The sequence below is a fragment of the Salmo salar genome, chromosome ssa20 (assembly GCF_905237065.1).
Source record: "Salmo salar chromosome ssa20, Ssal_v3.1, whole genome shotgun sequence".
NCBI lineage: Eukaryota > Metazoa > Chordata > Actinopteri > Salmoniformes > Salmonidae > Salmo > Salmo salar.
Genome location: NC_059461.1, coordinates 2333375 through 2356236, shown reverse-complemented (window position 1 = coordinate 2356236; position 22862 = coordinate 2333375). Strand labels below are relative to the sequence as shown.

Genomic DNA, 22862 nt, shown 5'->3' with positions numbered 1-22862 from the left:
ATTGCATGGCCTCTAAAGGCACATTTAAAAGTGTCCCATACAATAAGGGGATCTGCTGTACCTATGTTATGTCGGAAAATGTAAGTTATAAATTCTTCTGTCCTAGTTATAAACAAGTTATCATCAAGTAGATTTTGATTAAATTTCCAATATCCTCGCCCACGTGGAAATTCTGTAAGAGTAATATATATGCCAATTATATATCAGTAAGAGTTAGCCGACTACCCAGAATCAGGTGTAGAAAACCACAATAATATAATTGTGTTGTTGTGACAATATGATTGGTGCCTTCTCTGTATTTCCCCCCCTAATTACCTCATCCATGACCCTGTGTCTACCCTGTGTCTTTTACGTAGTCTGAATCGTGATCTGTTTCGTGGTCTATCTGTTTCGTGGATCTTCTGTTCCATAGTCTGTGTCTGTTACGTGTACCTTCTGTTCCGTAGCATGTGTCCGTTTCAAGGCCTGTCCCGTAGTCTGTGTCTGTTTCGTGGATCTTCTGTTCCGTAGTCTGTGTCTGTTTCGTGGATCTTCTGTTCCGTAGTCTGTGTCTGTTTCGTGGATCTTCTGTTCCGTAGTCTGTGTCTGTTTCGTGGATCTTCTGTTCCGTAGTCTGTGGTTGTTTCGTGGATCTTCTGTTCCGTAGTCTGTGTCTGTTTCGTGATGTGAGTATTTTATGTATTTCTACATTATGTTTGTTTCACAGCCTGTCTGTGTATTTGGTTATTTGTATCTGTGTGTGACCTGAGTCTGTGTGTGACCTTTCTGTGTACTGTGATCCCAGTGGAGCGTTTCAATCCCTTGGATGGGATGTGGTATGCGTGTACCCCTATGCTGACCCCTAGAGAGAACGCGGGCTGCTGTGTGTACCTGGGACGTCTCTTCGTGGCCGGAGGAAGAGATGAACTCAACCTGGAGCTCAGCGCTGCAGAGAAGTTTGATCCAGACGCTCTGAGTTGGACCCCCGTCAAACGCATGAGATGCAAGAGAAACAACGCAAGTGATTGATCACCACACCCTTTCTGGCCACCCTATTGGTCAGATCACTTCCCACATCAACATCAACCAAATATCCAGAGACTGACATAATTGGCTGATAGCACACAGCCTTTCAAAGAGCAAGTAATGCAACTCTTGTCAGATATGGTTACTGTTAATGTCGATGTCTGCATGTAGGAAGATGCCCATTGTTTTTATGATATCATCTTGCGGAGCAACCTTTCATATCAGCTCTTGTAGCTCACTGTCACTCCTCTCCTGTCCACCTCTTTCAGATGTCTCTGATGGTGTTCAACGGGTCGTTGTTGGCTGTGGGAGGCTCTGATGGCATCACCAATCTGAAAACAATAGAAGTCTACAACCATGAGTCAAATACATGGAGGTATGTGTTAGGTTCTTATTTTTCAGAGGAAATAACTCACGGACACTAGAGAAGCTTTAACCTGTCTGGGATATGTGGACTAGCGTCCCACCGGCGGGACACACTGCCAACAGCCAGTGAAATAGCAAGGCGCCAAATTCAAAACAACAAAAATCTCATAATTCAAATTTCTCAAACATACAACTATTTTACACCATTTTAAAGATGAACTTCTCGTTAATCCAACCACATTGTCCGATTTCAACAAGGCTTTACGGCGAAAGCATAGCATTAGATTATGTTAGGACAGCACCTAGACAAGAAAAACCACACAGCCATTTTCCAAGCAAGGAGAGGCATCACAAAAACCAGAAATACGCAAGCGTCCCACCCCTGGTACACCCTATCAATAGCAGGTGAAATATCAAGGGCGCCAAATTTGAAAACAATTAGATGTCATAATTCAAATTTCTCAAACATACAACTATCTTACACCCTTTGAAAGATAAACATCTCCTTAATCTAACCACGTTGTCCGATTTCAAAAAGGCTTTACGGCGAAAGCATAAAGTTAGATTAATTATGTTAGGACAGTACATTGAAAATAGCTGTGTGTAATGTTTTGTCAATGCAAAGACAGGCGTCACCAAAAGCAGAAAACCAGCTAAAATTATGCACTAACCTTTGACAATCTTCATCAGATGACACTCCTAGGACATTATGTTAGACAATACATGCATTTTTTTGTTCTATCAAGTTCATATTTATATCCAAAAACAGCGTTTTACAATGGCGTTGATGTTGAGAAAATATTTTCCCTCCATTACCGTCAGTCAATCAGCACAACAAATTAAATAATTACTATTCGAAAACATTGGTAAAATATTATATTGTCCTTCAAAGAATTAAAGATTAACATCTCGTGAACGCAACCGCATTGCCAGATTTAAAAATAACTTTACTGGGAAATCACACTTTGCAATAATCTGAGTATAGCACTCAGAAAAATAGGCTTGGCGATACAGACTAGGCGCCATGTTGGAGAGATCTAAAATCAAAAATACTATGTAAATATTCCCTTACCTTTGATTATCTTCATCAGAAGGCACTTCCAGGCATCCCAGGTCCATAACAAATGTAGTTTTGTTCAAAAAAGCTCATAATTTATGTCCAAAAAGCTCTGTGTTGTTAGCGCTCTAGGCTACTCAAAAACATGAACGACGCCCGCCGGACTTGTCTTCACCAAAGAGGGAAAAAAAAATATTTACGTTCATTCAAACATGTCAAACGTTGTATAGCATAAATCATTAGGGCCTTTTTCAATCAGAACTTCAATAATATTCAAGGCGGACGATTGCATTCTCTTTTAAAACGTATTGGAACGAGAGTACCCAAACATGCACTCGCGCGCCAGAGCAGTATAGGCCATCCGCTTATGACCAACGTTCCAAGTCTCTTGTTCGGTCAGTTTTCACAGTAGAAGACTCAAACCACTTTGTAAAGACTGGTGACATCTAGTGGATGGCGTAGGAAGTGCTCAGTGATTAATAAGTCCCTGTGTGTTTCAATGGCATAGGTTTAAAAGTAATTCAATACATCAAATATCCACATCCTGTCAGAATTTGTCTCAGGGTTTTGACTGCCATATGAGTTCTGTTATACTTACAGACACCATTCAAACAGTTTTAGAAAATTCAGAGTGTTTTCGATCCAAATCTGTTAATAATATGCATATCCTAGCTTCTGAGTTGGTGTAGGAGGCAGTTAAAAATGGGCACATATTTTTTTCAAATTTCTCAATACTGCCCCCTAGCCCCAACAGGTTTTAAGTTCAGACAAAAAGTCAAAAAAGTTATATTACAGTTCGTAGAAACATGTCAAACGATGTATAGAATCAATCTTTAGGATGTTTTTGTCATAAATCTTCCATAATATTCCAACCGGACAAGACCTTTGTCTTCAAAAAAGAAAAGGAACACAGCTAACTCTCACGCGACGGCGCGCCACTGAGCTCATGTCATTTTCTCACTCATCTACTTCCAAGAGCTCTTATTCTCTCCCTATTCACAGTAGAAGCATGAAACAACGTTCTAAAGACTGTTGACGTCTAGTGGAAGCCTTAGGAAGTGCAAAATGAAGCCTAAGTCACTGTACACTGTATAGGCAATCACTTGAAAAACTACAAACCTGATTTCCACACTTCCTGGTTGGATGTTTTTCAGGTTTTTGGCTGCCATATGAGTTCTGTTATACTCACAGACATCATTCAAACAGTTTTAGAAACTTCAGAGTGTTTTCTATCCAGATCTACTAATAATATGCATATCCTACCTTCTGAGCCTGAGTAGCAGGCAGTTTACTATGGGCATGCCTTTCATGCGGACGTCAAAATACTGCCCCCTACCCTAGAGAAGTTAACCAAGTTGAATTCTTCCCAAAGGTTCTGTACAGCTGTAATTCAGAAAACCCAACATTTCTTCCATCACAGATATATATCCCACTTAACCTCTCTAGGGTAGGTGGCACCAAATCGTCCCACCTACGTAACAGCCAGTGTAATCCCGTGGCGCGTTATTCAAAAACCTCAAAAATGCAAAAACTTCCATTTTTCAAACATATGACTATTTTACACCATTTTAAAGACAAGACTCTCGTTAATCTAACCACACTGTCCGATTTCAAAAAGGCTTTACAACGAAAGCAAAACATTAGATTATGTCAGCAGAGTACCCAGCCAGAAATAATCAGACACCCATTTTTCAAGCTAGCATATAATGTCACATAAACCCAAACCACAGCTAAATGCAGCACTAACCTTTGATGATCTTCATCAGATGACAACCCTAGGACATTATGTTATACAATACATGCATGTTTTGTTCAATCAAGTTCATATTTATATCAAAAACCAGCTTTTTACATTAGCATGTGACTAGCATGTGACTAGCATTCCCACCGAACACTGCCGGTGAATTTACTAAATTACTCACGATAAACGTTCACAAAAAGCATAACAATCATTTTAAGAATTATAGATACAGAACTCCTCTATGCACTCGATATGTCCGATTTTAAAATAGCTTTTCGGTGAAAGCACATTTTGCAATATTCTCAGTAGATAGCCCGGCATCACAGGGCTAGCTATTTAGACACTCAGCAAGTTTAGCACTCACCAAAGTCAGATTTACTATAAGAAAAATGTTATTACCTTTGCTGTCTTCTACTTCAATAACAAATGTTGGTTTGGTTCAAAATAATCCATAGTTATATCCAAACAGCGGCGTTTTGTTCGTGCGTTCAAGACACTATCCGAAAGGGTAAATAAGGGTGACGAGCATGGCGCAATTCGTGACAAACAAATTCTAAATATTCCATTACCGTACTTCGAAGCATGTCAACCGCTGTTTAAAATCAATTTTTATGCCATTTTTCTCATAAAAAAGCGATAATATTCCGACCGGGAATCTGCGTTTAGGTAAACAGACGAAAGAAAATAAAGCATGGGGTCGACTCGGGCACGCGCCTAAGCCCATAGTCCTCTGATCGGCCACTTGCCAAAAGCGATAATGTGTTTCAGCCAGAGGCTGCCTCGATATCGTTCAGCTTTTTCCCGGGCTCTGAGAGCCTATGGGAGCCGTAGGAAGTGTCACGTTAGAGCAAAGATCCTCAGTCTTCAATAAAAAGAGCCAAGATGAAACACAACTTGTCAGACAGGCCACTTCCTGCATGGAATCTTCTCAGGTTTTGGCCTGCCATTTGAGTTCTGTTACACTCAGACACCATTCAAACAGTTTTAGAAACTTGAGGGTGTTTTCTATCCAAAGCCAATAATTATATGCATATTCTAGTTACTGGGCAGGAGCAGTAACCAGATTAAATCGGGTACGTTTTTTATCCGGCCGTGTCAATACTGCCCCCTAGCCCTAACAGGTTAAGACACTCCTCCTTCTCTCCAATCCTTACATCTTATGGTTCTACAGGAAAAGTGTAACAGGATACTAAACCCTTATTACTCCCTTCAGGGGATCTGACCTCAACCCCTCCTTCACCTAATCCACAGATGTCAATCTGTCTCCCCTATATCAACACGTTACTCTCCTCCCATCCACCCAAAACATTCCAAAACCATCTGTCTTTTTTTAATATCTCAATGTTCAAAATGTCGAATCCAACATATGTAACATTAGATGTGGGATGGAGATATGTGGAATGGGTTGGGCACAACCAATATGATCAAAAGTTGATGCTTTACTTTGAAAAAATGTACAACATAAAGACTGTAACCACAGTGCATATTGTAGTTGTGCACTGGAACTGCCTTGTAAGAATGTGGTGTTTGCATAGTCTACTCTCACAATCTCTTCTTAGGCTCATTGTCAGCTGAGTTCTTATGAAAGAGACTCTCATGTATTTTTTAGGTATTTAGTCCAATAATATTTCTTTGGGTATTAATTTCAGAGAATAATATGTTCTTCTCCATGATCTGTTTGCAGACACTTTGGGAGCATGAAGACCAAACATCCAGGAGGCCACGTTGCCATGTTGAAGACCAAACACAGTTACAGCCTGTAACTGGAAATTATAATGTTGCTGGACAATAGCATATGGATTTATTATATAGATTTGTATACTGTGTATGTCCATGTCGAAATAGTACTGTAATCCCCCGTATAGTATGTAAACATGCATGGCTATTTATTTCACTTTTATTTTACCCAGAAGTCTTTCCTAAGAAACGAAACTATGCACCAGGAGTGTCATGCACCCATTATTTTAGAGGGGGCACGAAGTACATGAGGATGGAGGGGGCGTTGTCCAGGTTGGAGAATTTAGCATTTTTTAAACACCAAAAATAGCTTTAACCTGCAATCTCGCGCCATAATCATTATGACTAATTCTATGTAAAAAAATAAATTTAAAAAAATGAAGTATATTTTTATGCATAGGTTATCTAAGCATACCTCTTTACCTGTTCAATTGTCATTTTAATTAATGATGCACTGATTCTTCAACTCCTCAGGGCTACGTGGGACGCTACCGTCCCACCTGCGGGACACACTATTCAACAGCCAGTGAAATAGCATGGCGCAAAATACAAAACAACAAAAATCTCATAATTTCATTTTCTCAAACAATCAACTATTTTACACCATTTTAAAGATAAACTTCTCGTTAATCTAACCACATTGTCCGATTTCAAAAAGGCTTTACGGCGAAAGCATAAAATTAGATTATGTTAGGACATAAACTTCACAAGAAAACCCAAACAGCCATTTTCCAAGCAAGGACATGCATCACAAAAAACAAAAATACAGCTAAAATATTCACTAACCTTTGATGATCTTCATCAGATGGCACTCATAGGACTTCATGTTACACAATACATGTATGTTTTGCTCGATAAAGTTCATATTTATATCCAAAAACCACATTTTACATTGGCGCGTGATGTTCAGAAAATGTATTCCCACCAAAACCGCCGGTGAATGTGCACATCAATTTACAAAAATACTCATCATAAACGTTGATAAAATTTACAACAGTTATTGAAAGAATTATAGATATACTTCTCTTTAATGCAACCGCTGTGTCAGATTTCAAAATAGCTTTACGGAGAAAGCACATTTTTCAATATTCTGAGTACATAGCTCGCCATCAAAGCAAGCTATACAGATACCCGCCAAGTTCTGGGGTCAACTAAACTCAGAATTAGTATTATAAATATTCTCTTACCTTTGCTGATCTTCGTCAGAATGCACTCCAAGGACTGCTACTTCCACAAGAAATGTTCTTTTTGTTCGAAATACTCCATACTTATGTCCAAATACCTCTGTTTTGTTCGTGCATTCAGATGACTATCCAAAGGCATAACGCATAGTTATCATTTCCATCTGAGATATATGATCGACAGTCTAGACTAAAAAGTAACAACGCGGTTCTCATCGTAGAGCTTGAACGTCGTCAGCGACACTAGCTAGTAGCGTATTAATAAAATATTCTATATGTGTAGGGAAGTATTTAAGAACTTCAGGGATCAATTAACATTTTAAATAAAATTCCATAGTTTCAAACGAAATAACGTGTAAAACAATGCTCCCGTAAATCCAGACACAAAAAGTCAAATAGTTCCATTACCATTCGTAGAAACATGTCAAACATTGTTTACAATCAATCCTTAGGGTCTTTTTAACCTCAAATGTCGATAATATTCCAACCGGACAATAGCGTATTCATTCAAGAAGAAAAAGAAGGAACGGCGCGCTAGCGGGCTCGCGCATCACCAAGTCCTTTGTCCATAGGCAGTCCAATCATTGACTGAGCTACTATATTCTGCCCAGTAACAGGAGAAGGATGAAACACGTTTCTAAAGGCTGTTGACAGCCAATGGAAGCCTTAGGAAGTGCAACGTGACCCCACAGACACTGTAGTTTCGATAGGGATTCAAAAGAAGAACTACAATTCCCAGATTTCCCACTTCCTGGTTGGATTTTTCTCAGGTTTTTGCCTGCCATATGAGTTCTGTTATACTCACAGACATCATTCAAACAGTTTTAGAAACTTCAGAGTGTTTTCTATACAAATCTACTAATAATATGCAAATATTTGACTCTGGGCCCGAGTATTAGGCAGTTTACTCTGGGCACGCTTTTCATCCGAAAATGAAAATACTGCCCCCTATACCTTAAAAAGTTATGAAATGATATGCCTTACATGCTGACCACACCGCTTACGTCACAAAAATAAATGGACACATACAGTACATGCTATTCAATCATTGCACCCACACTGCTTTTGCTTGCCAACAAGCATCTGCATTGCTAAACGCTAAAATAGAAGTCAGTTCTATTTGTGCAAGTCCTGCCTCTCCCATCTTCTCATTGGTTTATAGAAGCATATACCCATGTGCCATCTCCTCATTGGTTATACCCACATGGGTGATTGAAAGATGTACTGAGGTCAGTAGGTCGTTTGTGGTAATACACCTTATTATGAAAGTTAGATGCCAATCACCATATAAAGTCCAAAGAAGAAAAGCCTCGAAGGAGGAGAGATGACTAGAAACAATTCGGTTGACAGCTTTATGTGTAGATTAATTGTTGGAGTAGTTGACCTTGTGCATTTCAGATAAAATAACAACTCAATGTGTATATCCCAGGACAAATTAGCTAGCAACAGCAAGCTAGCTAAATAGGACAAATTAGCTAGCAACTGCAAGCTAGCTAAATTGCCATAAATGTTTAATGCTTTTCGACCTGTCCCCTAATTAATATAATTGGTTCAGAGTTTGTTTTGATATTTCAACCTGCGTGTTGTGATTGCGTTTGATGTGGGGGACCAAATCAATTTGCGCATGATGACGTCTTTCAAGCTGTCAGGCGCTTTGGCAGCAAGAGCCTCTGGGTGGATGCTGCAGTGCACCCAAGTGGCGTTGGGAGCAACTGCTTGCACGCGGCGTTACCACTCCACTATGTCTCCCTGTCATGGCTTTTGCGCCATCAGTACAGATACCAACACATCTTGATCACCAAAGTCCATTTGATGTCACAAGCTGTCCAATATCCTGTCCTGTTGTCCTGGTTTCCAGTGGTTTGCAGAAGAGGATGTCTTCCTTAATTGACCCCACATAAAATTAACGGACATATACCGGGAGCTATGCCAGGGGGTACAAAGACTATTGGGTAAAACATGCCAATGATCGTTTTGAAAGACTAACACAGTTGGAAAGCCTAAAACCAAAAGTGAAAGAAATGCAGAATATGTGCCATCATGCTTTAACCAATACTCACCATTAGGGAAGGCATTACTGGACATTATCAGGAAGCACTGGTACATTACTGATACTGACCCACAATTGAAACCCATTTTTAAATATCGACCACGTATGGTTTTCAAAAGACCTCCAAACTTGAGAGAGATTGTGGAAAGTGGAAACTTTTTTGGACATGGTTCCGGAGGGTAATTACAAATGTGGCCAATGTGCTCAATGCAGCTTTACGTACCAATGCAACTGATTTACACGCATGACAAAGATTTAAGATCAAGGGCCTGCATACTTCCATGTCCGCCAATGTCATGTACATGTTGAAATGTCCTTGTGATCTGTCTTACATAGCGAAAACCCGTAGAAGCCTTAAGACAAGGATCAGTGAGCACCGCAGCATTATACGGGCAGGTGAGACAAAAAGTCCTGCCTTATGCAACTATAGGCCTGTGAAGTGGAGCAGAGCATGCTGGGCGATCTCCAGCTCAGAGAAGAAGATCAGCTGGAGATAAGTCAAGTGAAAGAAAGTTCCAGATATCCTTGTGTTTTTCCACCAGTTAGCTTTCATTGTGTTAGCCAATGCCAGTGTGTGTCCTTGTTGATAACACACACACACACGTTGGTTGAAGCAAGTTGCCACATCACTAAGTGCCTTAGACCATCCATACAACATAGTGTACACTGTGCGGTGCTGCTCCGAGCCGGTGCATCTTTAGCGTTATTAAACCACCTCAACTGGAATCCTTCCTGTCTGTCATCTGTGCCCTTACCAGCACATGGGAGAGAACACATAAAGTAAAACCAAACCTAAAGAATATACAGTCTACCAAGTTCTCACTTACAATGCAGCTGCTGTTGTTAGTAGCCTACAGTTGACCAGACTGAAAAATGGTCTTGTTTCCATGCAATACAGCATGTCAGATCGCTAGTGTTTAGCTGTATCGGCTGCTTCATTTACGGGAGAGTTTTTGCTTCTGTCTGTGATGCGCTATCAGGCTTGCTAAATAAATACCGGAGGAAAGTGGAGAGCACGACTTGTGTTTGGTGCATTGTGCCTGGAGCGCGCGACCTGCAATTTCCGTGATTGATTTTATTTTATTAGGATCTCTTTTAGTCCTCATTTGGACTAATCTTCCAAGAGTCCTTAAACACTAAAATACAATTTGTAATACGATCACATTTTCACATATATCACACTGTTACAAACAGACATAATACACTGACATATTGACCAGATAAATACTCTAACAGTCTGAAATGATAGATTGATTCCTTCATCTACAAGTCTCACTCAACTTTGAAATGTATTATATTTAAATGGTTCTGAAGTATTGTTTGAATTGATATATTGAAAGGTTTGTGGTTTTCCCAGATAAATTGCTCAATTTCTTTATTAAATGTTATTTTGCCTATTTCCTAAACCAATAGCATTGAGCATGACTACAACAGAAGAACCATATCTCCACCTTAAAACAATCCTTGCTGCTTTGTTCTGTGCAATCTGCAGCCTCCTAATTTCAATTGATGATGCATTTACCCAGACCATAGAACAGTAGTTCACCTGACTCCCAATTAATGCTTGGGTTGTTTGCTTAAGAATCATTCCCGGTAAATATTTAGCTATCCTTCTGATCATGCATGCTGTTTTTGCATAGATGTTTTTATTTATTTAACAAGGCAAGTCAATTAAGAACAAATTCTTATTTAGAATGACGGCCTACACCGGCCAAACCCAGACGACGCTGGGCCAATTGTGCACCACCCTGTGGAACTCCCAATCACAGCCGGTTGTGATACAGCCTGGATTCAAACCAGGGTGTCTGTAGTGACACCTCAGTCACTGAGATGCAGTGCCTTAGACCACTGCGCCACTCAGTTATTTGAGACGACCATGATAAGCAGTTGTCTAGCTGCACCCCTAGTAGTTTGGTTTCTGAATCTGATTGGTTAAGACACACCAAGAGCCTGCAGTGGCATTCTGATGTGGACAGAGAAATTCTGCACCAGTGGACACATCATGAGGCAAATCAACACTTTGTTCCTCTTTTTAACGCTTTACATCAATATATTTTTTTTACCCAAATCAAAAGTGATTTAAAAGTGCTGTGGCACATGCCACCCCACCACACATTTTCCTGCTGCCCTGTACCACATTAGTACAGAATCTATAATTGATCTGTGTCTGTGCTGCAGCGCTCTATGGAATTCTGATCTCTGGACCCAGGGCCCATAATTTGACCCTGGTTAGGTCATGTGGTCAGAAAAAAGTATAAACCCTCTACAATTCTTCCAATGTTGCAGTTTTGGTCAAGCATATCAATGATGTGACCTTCTGTCTGGTACCAAACACACACACACACACACACACACACACACACACACACACACACACACACACACACACACACACACACACACACACACACACACACACACACACACATACTCAATAAACACGATCACAGCACACACACAAACACACACACACTCAAGCACATACTTGGCTTGGGCCACCATAACTAAACTCAGGAGGGTTATGATGTGCAGCCAGTTGTCAGTGCATATTTCAGTCTGTGAGAAGAGAAAGTCAGGAAAATTCTCATAACCTTTTCAGCATTCGTAAACCCCTGACATTCTGGGTTTTGCTAGAAACAACACAGGAATCTTCTGATCTCTGGACATCTTGCAGGGAGGGCCCAGAAAAAAGTATAAACCCTCTCCATTTTGAGGGTTCTTTGTATCGTTTGCCCTCCAGAGGAATTCATAGACTTTTAAACAATTCTTTAAAATGTTGCAGTTTTGGTCAAGCATAACAATGGTGTGAACTTTTGTCTGGTACCAACACTTACGCACACACACACGCCCGCACGCACGCACGCACACTCGCAAACACACTCACACTCAAGCACATACTTGGCTTGGGCCACCATAGCTAAACTCGGGAGGGTTATGATGTGCAGCCAGTTGTCAGTGCGTATTTCAGTCTTTGAGAAGAGAAAGTCAGGAAAATGGTCAGAACTTGGGTTTTGCTAGAAACAAAACAGAAATCTAACAGCATAGGTTACAGTAACCAGCAATAAACCAAAAACCTGTTTGTAATTCTATTTCAGTGAGAATATTTTTTAATTTTTTTAAAGGGGTGGATCAGCTTTAATACTGCGGAAAAATTGTTGCTTCCATCAATGTAATTGTCTGCATCATTTCCAATCCCCCATATATTTTGGGAGTAAATATATATATATATCCACACACATACATACATACCCATATACAGTTGAAGTCAGAAGTTTACATACACCTTAACCAAATACATTTAAACTCAGTTTTTCACAATTCCTGATATTTAATCCAAGTAAAAATTCCCTGTCTTAGGTCAGTTAGGATCACCGCTTTATTTTAAGAATGTGAAATGTCAGAATAATAGTAGAGAGAATGATTTATTTCAGCTTTTATTTCTTTCATCATATTCCCAGTGGGTCAGATGTTTACATACACTCAATTAGTATTGGGTAACATTGCCTTTAAATTGTTTAACTTGGGTCAAACGTTTTGGGTAGCCTTCCACAAGCTTCCCACAATAAGTTGGGTGAATGTTGGCCCATTCCTCCTGACAGAGCTGGTGGAACTGAGTCAGGTTTGTAGGCCTCCTTGCTCGCACACGCTTTTTCAGATCTGCCCACCAATTTTCTGTAGGTTTGAGGTCAGGGCTTTGTGATGGCCATTCCAATATCTTGACTTTGTTGTCCTTAAGCCATTTTGCCACAACTTGGAAGTATGCTTGATGTCATTGTCCATTTGGAAGACCCATTTGTGACCAAGCTTTAACTTCCTGACTGATGTCTTGAGATGTTGCTTCAATATATCCACATAATTGTTCTTCCTCATGATACCATCTATTTTGTGAAGTGAACCAGTCCATCCTGCAGAAAAGCCCCTCCATAACATGATGCTGCCACCCCGTGCTTCACGGTTGGGATGGTGTTCCTCGGCTTGCAAGCCTCCCCTTTCTCCTCCAAACATAACGATGGTCATTATGCAGCCTTTCAGCAGCCTTTCAGCTTATGTCGATATAGATACTTTTGTACCTGTTTCCTCCAGAATCTTCAGAAGGTCCTTTGCTGTTGTTCTGGGATTGATTTGCACTTTTCGCACTAAAGTACGTTCATCTCTAGGAGACAGAATCTCCTTCCTGAGAGGTATGACAGCTGCGTGATCCCATGGTGTTTATACTTGCATACTGTTGTTTGTACAAATGAACATGGTAACTTCAGGTGTTTGGAAATTGCTCCCAAAGATGAACCAGACTTGTGGAGGTCTACAATTTTTGGAGGTCTTGGCTGATTTATTTTGATTTTCCCATGACGTCAAGCAAAGAGGCACTGAGTTTGAAGGTAGGCCTTGAAATACATCCACAGGTACATCTCCAATTGACTCAAATTATGTCAATTATCAGAAGCTTCTAAAGCCATGACATCATTTTCTGGAATATTCCAAGCAGTTTAAAAGCACAGTCAACTTTGTGTATGTAAACTTCTGACCCACTGGAATTGTGATACAGTGAATTATAAGTGAAATAATATGTCTGTCAACAATTGTTGGAAAAATTACTTGTGTCATGCACAAAGTAGATGTCCTAACCAACTTGCCAAGACTATAGTTTGTTAACAAGAAATTTGTGGAGTGGTTGAAAAACAAGTTTTATTGACTCCAACCTAAGTGGATGTCATCATTCGACTTCAATTGTATATATGTATACATAAACATTCATACATATATACATACTTGTTTTAGAATATTCCTTTATTATTAGCCGCAAACCCTACCACCCCTCCCACAATTGGAGTAAACTAATAAACAATAACACTTAGGCTTCCACCTTCAGTTTATACATATTATACACATTTTACAGATACAATCTATTGTACAATAGTTATATTTTGTTTGTTTTTAGTCCATCCTCTATTTCTGATGGCCATCCAGTTTAATTTCTATTTGTAACTGTGATATTTCACAACATTTCTGACATATATACATTTTACAGACCCCGTATGTTATAGATTGGTTATCTTGTTGTTATTAGTCCCACCCTTCAGCTCTATTCAACCCCTCATCTATCTCTTAACACCATCCATTTTGGGTTTCTATTTGCCATATATTTTTCAACAGTGCTGTGATGCTTCATAAAAGTACTGAACCTTTCAATTCTCATAGCTTCTACAGATTGTAAATTAAAGATACATTTTTTTGCTAAAATAATTATTATATTATTCATTGATTGACTATGACTTTTCAAATCACCCAGTATTGCTATCTGCAGCGTTAGTTCCAGGTAAATGTTGCAACTCTTCAGCCATTCCTGGACATGTGACCAAAAATGAGCTACATATGGACAGTACCAATAAATGATCTAATGACTGTGCCTCATCCCAGCAAAATCTGCAGAGTTGGGAAGATTGTAATCCCGATTATATTTATATATATATATATATAATTCTATTGGTTGCAATAATTTTGTATAATAATTTAATTATAATAATAATTTAATTTTACATTTTTGGTTCTTAAATGAAATTGGAATGTTTTTATTTATCACCATTTTCTTTAACCATTTATGGTCTTTAATGCAAGGCCGGCAGACAAGTTCCTTACTTTTTCCCCCTTCTACTTGCCTCTTCCATTTTTGTGGTAATGCTGCAATTAGTTTGTTGTAATTTTGGGTAAAGCAGACATTTCCATATGTCTGTGTTAGCTGCATGCATGACATAACTCCACCAGTCCTATTTATGATATCATTTTCAAAAATGATACCTTTGATATTTTTTTGTTGTTGATCAATTAGTACATTTTAGTTTAACCACGATATTTGTTGTATTATTTGTTCTGTCTTTTCAGGTGGATAAAACTGAAATTGCAACCAACTTTCTAAGGCTTGTTTTAAAAATAATGATATATTGGAGATTATTTTGTTTTCAAACAACCGAAAGTGAGTGGTTGTAATCTGAAATAAGGGAAAAAGGCCATTCTTGAACATGGGGTGAGACATTCCTACCAATTTACTAGAGAACCATTTTGGATTTAAGTATAGCTTTTGTATGACTGATGCCTTTAGTGAGATCTCTAATGCTTTAATATTTAATCATTTCTGCCCTCCAAATTCATATTCATTATATATATATACACCCTTTTAATTTTGTCTGGCTTGCCATTCTCAATAAAATTGAAAGATTTTTGTTCATATAATTTAAAAAGCAGGTCACTAGGTGTAGGCAAAACCATAAGCAAATAGATAAACTGTCATATGACTAAAGAGTTAATCAGGGTGATTTTTCCACAAATAGAAATAGTATTTTCCTTTCCATAGTAGCAAGATCGTATCTATTTTTGCTAACTTTCTATAAAAATGTATTGGAGTGCGATCATGTCTTTCTTTTGGGATGTGTGTACAGAGTATGTCCACATCCCCGTCAGACTATTTTATTGGTAAACTACACGGTAATGTAAAAGTTGCATTTTTAGTGATCCGATATGTAATAGGTAGTACACTTATCATAATTTGGTTTTAATCCAGAGAGGTTAGCAAAAGTATCTAGAGCCTCTATGAGCCTGTGGAGGGATTGTAATTGTGATTTTAAAAGAAAACATGAATCATCAGCGTACAATGACACCGTTGTTTTTAAGCCATGGATTTCTAATCCCATAATATAATTGTTGGATCTAATTTTAACATCTAACATTTCGACATTTTGTTTTACTCCTCTTGACAGTTTAAAACTTTCTGAGATGAAGCCATTATTTACTATTCTAGACCTAGGGTTACTATGCATAACTTTAACCCATTTTATAAGAGATTCTCCAAAATTGAAATATTCTAGGCATTTATATATAAACTGCAGTCGAGTACTTTATAAAAATTAATTTCAAAATCAAATTTATAAACCAAGGCTGGTGTACCCGATACTTCATAGTATTCTATTGTTTCCAGTACTTGTCTTATATTATCTTCAATGTATCGTCCAAATAAAAAACCTGTCTGATTAGGATGAATAATATTTGACAATACCTTTTTAATTCTATGTGCCAAGAATTTAGCTAGAATTTTTGCATCACAACACTGAAGTGTAAGAGGCCTCCAATTTTTTAAATGGACTGGATCTTTTTATATATATATATACCACTTGGATCCAGTATCAGTAATAATGAAATCAGACCTTCTTGTTGCGTGTCCGATAATCTACCGTTTAAATAGGAGTAGTTAAAACATGCTAATAGTCAGAGGATCCTTATATCAAAAATGTTTTGGTATACTTCCACTGATATGCCATCCAGCCCTGGAGTTTTCCCAGCCTTAAAGGCTTTAATTGCATCAAGAAGTTCCTCCTCTGTAATTTGGCCTTCACATGAGTCTTTCTGTACAGATGTTCATTTTACAGTATTAATAGGAAAAAAATCCATACAATTAGCTTCGGTTAGTGGAGGAGACTAAAACGAAAACATATTCTTAATTTACTTCCTCTTTCAAAATATCATTCGGTGAATCATGCGTGACACCATCATTTGTAACAAGTTTTAATACATTTGTTTTGATAGCATTTCTATGTTGAAGATTGAAAAAGACTTTGGTGCATTTTTTCCCCATATTCCATCCAGTTCACTTTATTTTTAAAATATATTACACTGGATCTTTCTTGAATGAAGTTCCTCCATTTCTTTTTGTTTTTCCTCTAACTTATTCTGTGCCTCAATAGTACAGTTTTATTGCTGTCTATCTGTACTCTTAGTCCTTCAAATTCCTTTGTTAATATGGACTCTTTTGATCTATATTGCTTTTGTTTTATAGATGAGTACTGAATTGCATGGCCTCTAAAGGCACATTTAAAAGTGTCCCATACAATAAGGGGATCTGCTGTACCTATGTTATGTCGGAAAATGTAAGTTATAAATTCTTCTGTCCTAGTTATAAACAAGTTATCATCAAGTAGATTTTGATTAAATTTCCAATATCCTCGCCCACGTGGAAATTCTGTAAGAGTAATATATATGCCAATTATATATCAGTAAGAGTTAGCCGACTACCCAGAATCAGGTGTAGAAAACCACAATAATATAATTGTGTTGTTGTGACAATATGATTGGTGCCTTCTCTGTATTTCCCCCCCTAATTACCTCATCCATGACCCTGTGTCTACCCTGTGTCTTTTACGTAGTCTGAATCGTGATCTGTTTCGTGGTCTATCTGTTTCGTGGATCTTCTGTTCCATAGTCTGTGTCTGTTACGTGTACCTTCTGTTCCGTAGCATGTGTCCGTTTCAAGGCCTGTCCCGTAGTCTGTGTCTGTTTCGTGGATCTTCTGTTCCGTAGTCTGTGTCCGTTTCAAGGCCTGTTCCGTAGTCTGTGTCTGTTTCGTGGATCTTCTGTTCCGTAGTCTGTGTCTGTTTCGTGGATCTTCTGTTCCGTAGTCTGTGGTTGTTTCGTGGATCTTCTGTTCCGTAGTCTGTGTCTGTTTCGTGGATCTTCTGTTCCGTAGTCTGTGTCTGTTTCGTGATGTGAGTATTTTATGTATTTCTACAGTATGTTTGTTTCACAGCCTGTCTGTGTATTTGGTTATTTGTATCTGTGTGTGACCTGAGTCTGTGTGTGACCTTTCTGTGTACTGTGATCCCAGTGGAGCGTTTCAATCCCTTGGATGGGATGTGGTATGCGTGTACCCCTATGCTGACCCCTAGAGAGAACGCGGGCTGCTGTGTGTACCTGGGACGTCTCTTCGTGGCCGGAGGAAGAGATGAACTCAACCTGGAGCTCAGCGCTGCAGAGAAGTTTGATCCAGACGCTCTGAGTTGGACCCCCGTCAAACGCATGAGATGCAAGAGAAACAACGCAAGTGATTGATCACCACACCCTTTCTGGCCACCCTATTGGTCAGATCACTTCCCACATCAACATCAACCAAATATCCAGAGACTGACATAATTGGCTGATAGCACACAGCCTTTCAAAGAGCAAGTAATGCAACTCTTGTCAGATATGGTTACTGTTAACCTCTATGGGACCGGCGGGAAGAATTCGTCCCACCTACGTAACAGCCACTGCCAGCCTGTGGCGCGATTTTCAAAATCTTCAAAATCCTATTACTTCAATTTCTCAAACATATGACTATTTTACAGCCATTTAAAGATAAGACTCTCGTTAATCTAACCACACTGTCCGATTTCAAAAAGGCTTTACAACGAAAGCAAAACATTAGATTATGTCAGCAGAGTACCAAGCCAGAAATAATCAGACACCCATTTTTCAAGCCAGCATATAATGTCACCAAAACCCAGAAGACAGCTAAATGCAGCACTCACCTTTGATGATCTTCATCAGATGACAACCCTAGGACATTATGTTATACAATACATGCATGTTTTGTTCAATCAAGTTCATATTTATATCAAAAACCAGCTTTTACATTAGCATGTGACGTTCAGAACTAGCATACCCCCCGCAAACTTACGGGGAATTCGCTAACATTTTACTAAATTACTCACGATAAACGTTCACAAAAAGCATAACAATTATTTTAAGAATTATAGATACAGACCTCCTCTATGCACTCGATATGTCCGATTTTAAAATAGCTTTTTGGTGAAAGCACATTTTGCAATATTCTAAGTACATAGCCCAGGCATCACGGGCTCGCTATTTAGACACCCGGCAAGTTTAGCACTCACCATAATCATATTTACTATTATAAAAATGTCATTACCTTTTGTTGTCTTCGTCAGAATGCACACCCAGGACGTCTACTTCAATAACAAATGTTGGTTTGGTCCAAAATAATCCATCGTTATATCCGAATAGCGGCGTTTTGTTCGATGCGTTCCAGACACTATCCGAAATAGTAAAGAAGTGTCGCGCTTGGCGCAATTCCTGACAATAAAATTCTAAGTATTCCATTGCCGTACGTCGAAGCATGTCAACCGCTGTTTAAAATCAATTTTTACGTCATTTTTTTCTCGTAGAAAAGCGATAATATTCCGACAGGGAATCTCCTTTTCGGCAAACAGAGGAAAAAATCCCAATGGCGGGGGCGGTCGGGGTCACGCGCATAAGCTAGTGTCTCTTGATGGGCCACTTGAGAAAGGCGATAATGTGTTTCAGCCTGGGGCTGGAATGACGACATTCTCTTTTTCCCGGGCTCTGAGAGCCTATGGAAGACGTGGGAAGTGTCACGTTAGAGCAGAGATCCTTAGTAAATGATAGAGATGGCAAAGAAGTTCCAGAAATGGTCAGACAGGCCACTTCCTGTAAAGGAATCTCTCAGGTTTTGACCTGCCATTTGAGTTCTGTTATACTCACAGACACCATTCAAACAGTTTTAGAAAATTTAGGGTGTTTTCTATCCATATGTAATAAGTATATGCATATTCTAGTTACTGAGTAGGAGTGGTAACCAGATTAAATCGGGTATGTTTTTATCCAGCCGTGTCAATGCTGCCCCCTAGCCCTAACAGGTTTTAATGTCGATGTCTGCATGTAGGAAGATGCCCATTGTTTTTATGATATCATCTTGCAGAGTCAACCTTTCATATCAGCTCTTGTAGCTCACTGTCACTCCTCTCCTGTCCACCTCTTTCAGATGTCTCTGATGGTGTTCAACGGGTCGTTGTTGGCTGTGGGAGGCTCTGATGGCATCACCAATCTGAAAACAATAGAAGTCTACAACCATGAGTCAAATACATGGAGGTATGTGTTAGGTTCTTATTTTTCAGAGGAAATAACTCACGGACACTAGAGAAGCTTTAACCTGTCTGGGATATGTGGACTAGCGTCCCACCGGCGGGACACACTGCCAACAGCCAGTGAAATAGCAGGGCGCCAAATTCAAAACAACAAAAATCTCATAATTCAAATTTCTCAAACATACAACTATTTTACACCATTTTAAAGATGAACTTCTCGTTAATCCAACCACATTGTCCGATTTCAACAAGGCTTTACGGCGAAAGCATAGCATTAGATTATGTTAGGAGAGCACCTAGACAAGAAAAACCACACAGCCATTTTCCAAGCAAGGAGAGGCATCACAAAAACCAGAAATACGCAAGCGTCCCACCCCTGGTACACCCTATCAATAGCAGGTGAAATATCAAGGGCGCCAAATTTGAAAACAATTAGATGTCATAATTCAAATTTCTCAAACATACAACTATCTTACACCCTTTGAAAGATAAACATCTCCTTAATCTAACCACGTTGTCCGATTTCAAAAAGGCTTTACGGCGAAAGCATGAAGTTAGATTATGTCAGGACAGTACATTGAAAATAGCTGTGTGTAATGTTTTGTCAATGCAAAGACAGGCGTCACCAAAAGCAGAAAACCAGCTAAAATTATGCACTAACCTTTGACAATCTTCATCAGATGACACTCCTAGGACATTATGTTAGACAATACAAGTCTTGTAAGAATGTGGTGTTTGCATAGTCTACTCTCACAATCTCTTCTTAGGCTCATTGTCAGCTGAGTTCTTATGAAAGAGACTCTCATGTATTTTTTAGGTATTTAGTCCAATAATATTTCTTTGGGTATTAATTTCAGAGAATAATATGTTCTTCTCCATGATCTGTTTGCAGACACTTTGGGAGCATGAAGACCAAACATCCAGGAGGCCACGTTGCCATGTTGAAGACCAAACACAGTTACAGCCTGTAACTGGAAATTATAATGTTGCTGGACAATAGCATATGGATTTATTATATAGATTTGTATACTGTGTATGTCCATGTCGAAATAGTACTGTAATCCCCCGTATAGTATGTAAACATGCATGGCTATTTATTTCACTTTTATTTAACCCAGAAGTCTTTCCTAAGAAATGAAACTATGCACCAGGAGTGTCATGCACCCATTATTTTAGAGGGGGCACGAAGTACATGAGGATGGAGGGGGCGTTGTCCAGGTTGGAGAATTTAGCATTTTTTAAACACCAAAAATAGCTTTAACCTGCAATCTCACGCCATAATCATTATGACTAATTCTATGTAAAAAATAAATTTAAAAAATGAAGTATATTTTTATGCATAGGTTATCTAAGCATACCTCTTTACCTGTTCAATTGTCATTTTAATTAATGATGCACTGATTCTTCAACTCCTCAGGGCTACGTGGGACGCTACCGTCCCACCTGCGGGACACACTATTCAACAGCCAGTGAAATAGCATGGCGCAAAATACAAAACAACAAAAATCTCATAATTTCATTTTCTCAAACAATCAACTATTTTACACCATTTTAAAGATAAACTTCTCGTTAATCTAACCACATTGTCCGATTTCAAAAAGGCTTTACGGCGAAAGCATAAAATTAGATTATGTTAGGACATAAACTTCACAAGAAAACCCAAACAGCCATTTTCCAAGCAAGGACATGCATCACAAAAACCAAAAATACAGCTAAAATATTCACTAACCTTTGATGATCTTCATCAGATGGCACTCATAGGACTTCATGTTACACAATACATGTATGTTTTGCTCGATAAAGTTCATATTTATATCCAAAAACCCCATTTTACATTGGCGCAGAAAATGTATTCCCACCAAAACCGCCGGTGAATGTGCACATCAATTTACAAAAATACTCATCATAAACGTTGATAAAATTTACAACAGTTATTGAAAGAATTATAGATATACTTCTCTTTAATGCAACCGCTGTGTCAGATTTCAAAATAGCTTTACGGAGAAAGCACATTTTTCAATATTCTGAGTACATAGCTCGCCATCAAAGCAAGCTATACAGATACCCGCCAAGTTCTGGGGTCAACTAAACTCAGAATTAGTATTATAAATATTCTCTTACCTTTGCTGATCTTCGTCAGAATGCACTCCGACTGCTACTTCCACAAGAAATGTTCTTTTTGTTCGAAATACTCCATACTTATGTCCAAATACCTCTGTTTTGTTCGTGCATTCAGATGACTATCCAAAGGCATAATGCACAAGCGTAAATCCAGACACAAAAAGTCAAATAGTTCCATTACCATTCGTAGAAACATGTCAAACATTGTTTACAATCAATCCTTAGGGTCTTTTTAACCTCAAATGTCGATAATATTCCAACCGGACAATAGCGTATTCATTCAAGAAGAAAAAGAAGGAACGGCGCGCTAGCGGGCTCGCGCATCACCAAGTCCTTTGTCCATAGGCAGTCCAATCATTGACTGAGCTACTATATTCTGCCCAGTAACAGGAGAAGGATGAAACACGTTTCTAAAGGCTGTTGACAGCCAATGGAAGCCTTAGGAAGTGCAACGTGACCCCACAGACACTGTAGTTTCGATAGGGATTCAAAAGAAGAACTACAATTCCCAGATTTCCCACTTCCTGGTTGGATTTTTCTCAGGTTTTTGCCTGCCATATGAGTTCTGTTATACTCACAGACATCATTCAAACAGTTTTAGAAACTTCAGAGTGTTTTCTATACAAATCTACTAATAATATGCAAATATTTGACTCTGGGCCCGAGTATTAGGCAGTTTACTCTGGGCACGCTTTTCATCCGAAAATGAAAATACTGCCCCTATACCTTAAAAAAGTTATGAAATGATATGCCTTACATGCTGACCACACCGCTTACGTCACAAAAATAAATGGACACATACAGTACATGCTATTCAATCATTGCACCCACACTGCTTTTGCTTGCCAACAAGCATCTGCATTGCTAAACGCTAAAATAGAAGTCAGTTCTATTTGTG

General features: G+C 38.9%; 2 protein-coding genes across 2 annotated transcripts; both read left to right on the top strand.

Moving 5' to 3' along the window:
- Nucleotides 1-693: 693 nt before the first annotated feature.
- On the top strand, nucleotides 694-6478 carry LOC123729310 (kelch-like protein 20). Its single transcript, XM_045704189.1, has 3 exons — nucleotides 694-996; nucleotides 1275-1381; nucleotides 5854-6478. Exons 1-3 carry the CDS (start codon nucleotides 811-813, stop codon nucleotides 5930-5932), a joined length of 372 nt encoding a protein of 123 aa, XP_045560145.1. The 5' UTR covers nucleotides 694-810; the 3' UTR covers nucleotides 5933-6478.
- An 11056-nt stretch (nucleotides 6479-17534) lies between these two features.
- LOC123729309 (kelch-like protein 20) lies at nucleotides 17535-21108 on the top strand. Its single transcript, XM_045704187.1, has 3 exons — nucleotides 17535-17996; nucleotides 19741-19847; nucleotides 20736-21108. The coding sequence occupies exons 1-3, from the start codon at nucleotides 17811-17813 to the stop codon at nucleotides 20812-20814; spliced, it is 372 nt and encodes a 123-aa protein (XP_045560143.1). The 5' UTR covers nucleotides 17535-17810; the 3' UTR covers nucleotides 20815-21108.
- The last annotated feature ends 1754 nt before the right edge of the window (nucleotides 21109-22862 follow it).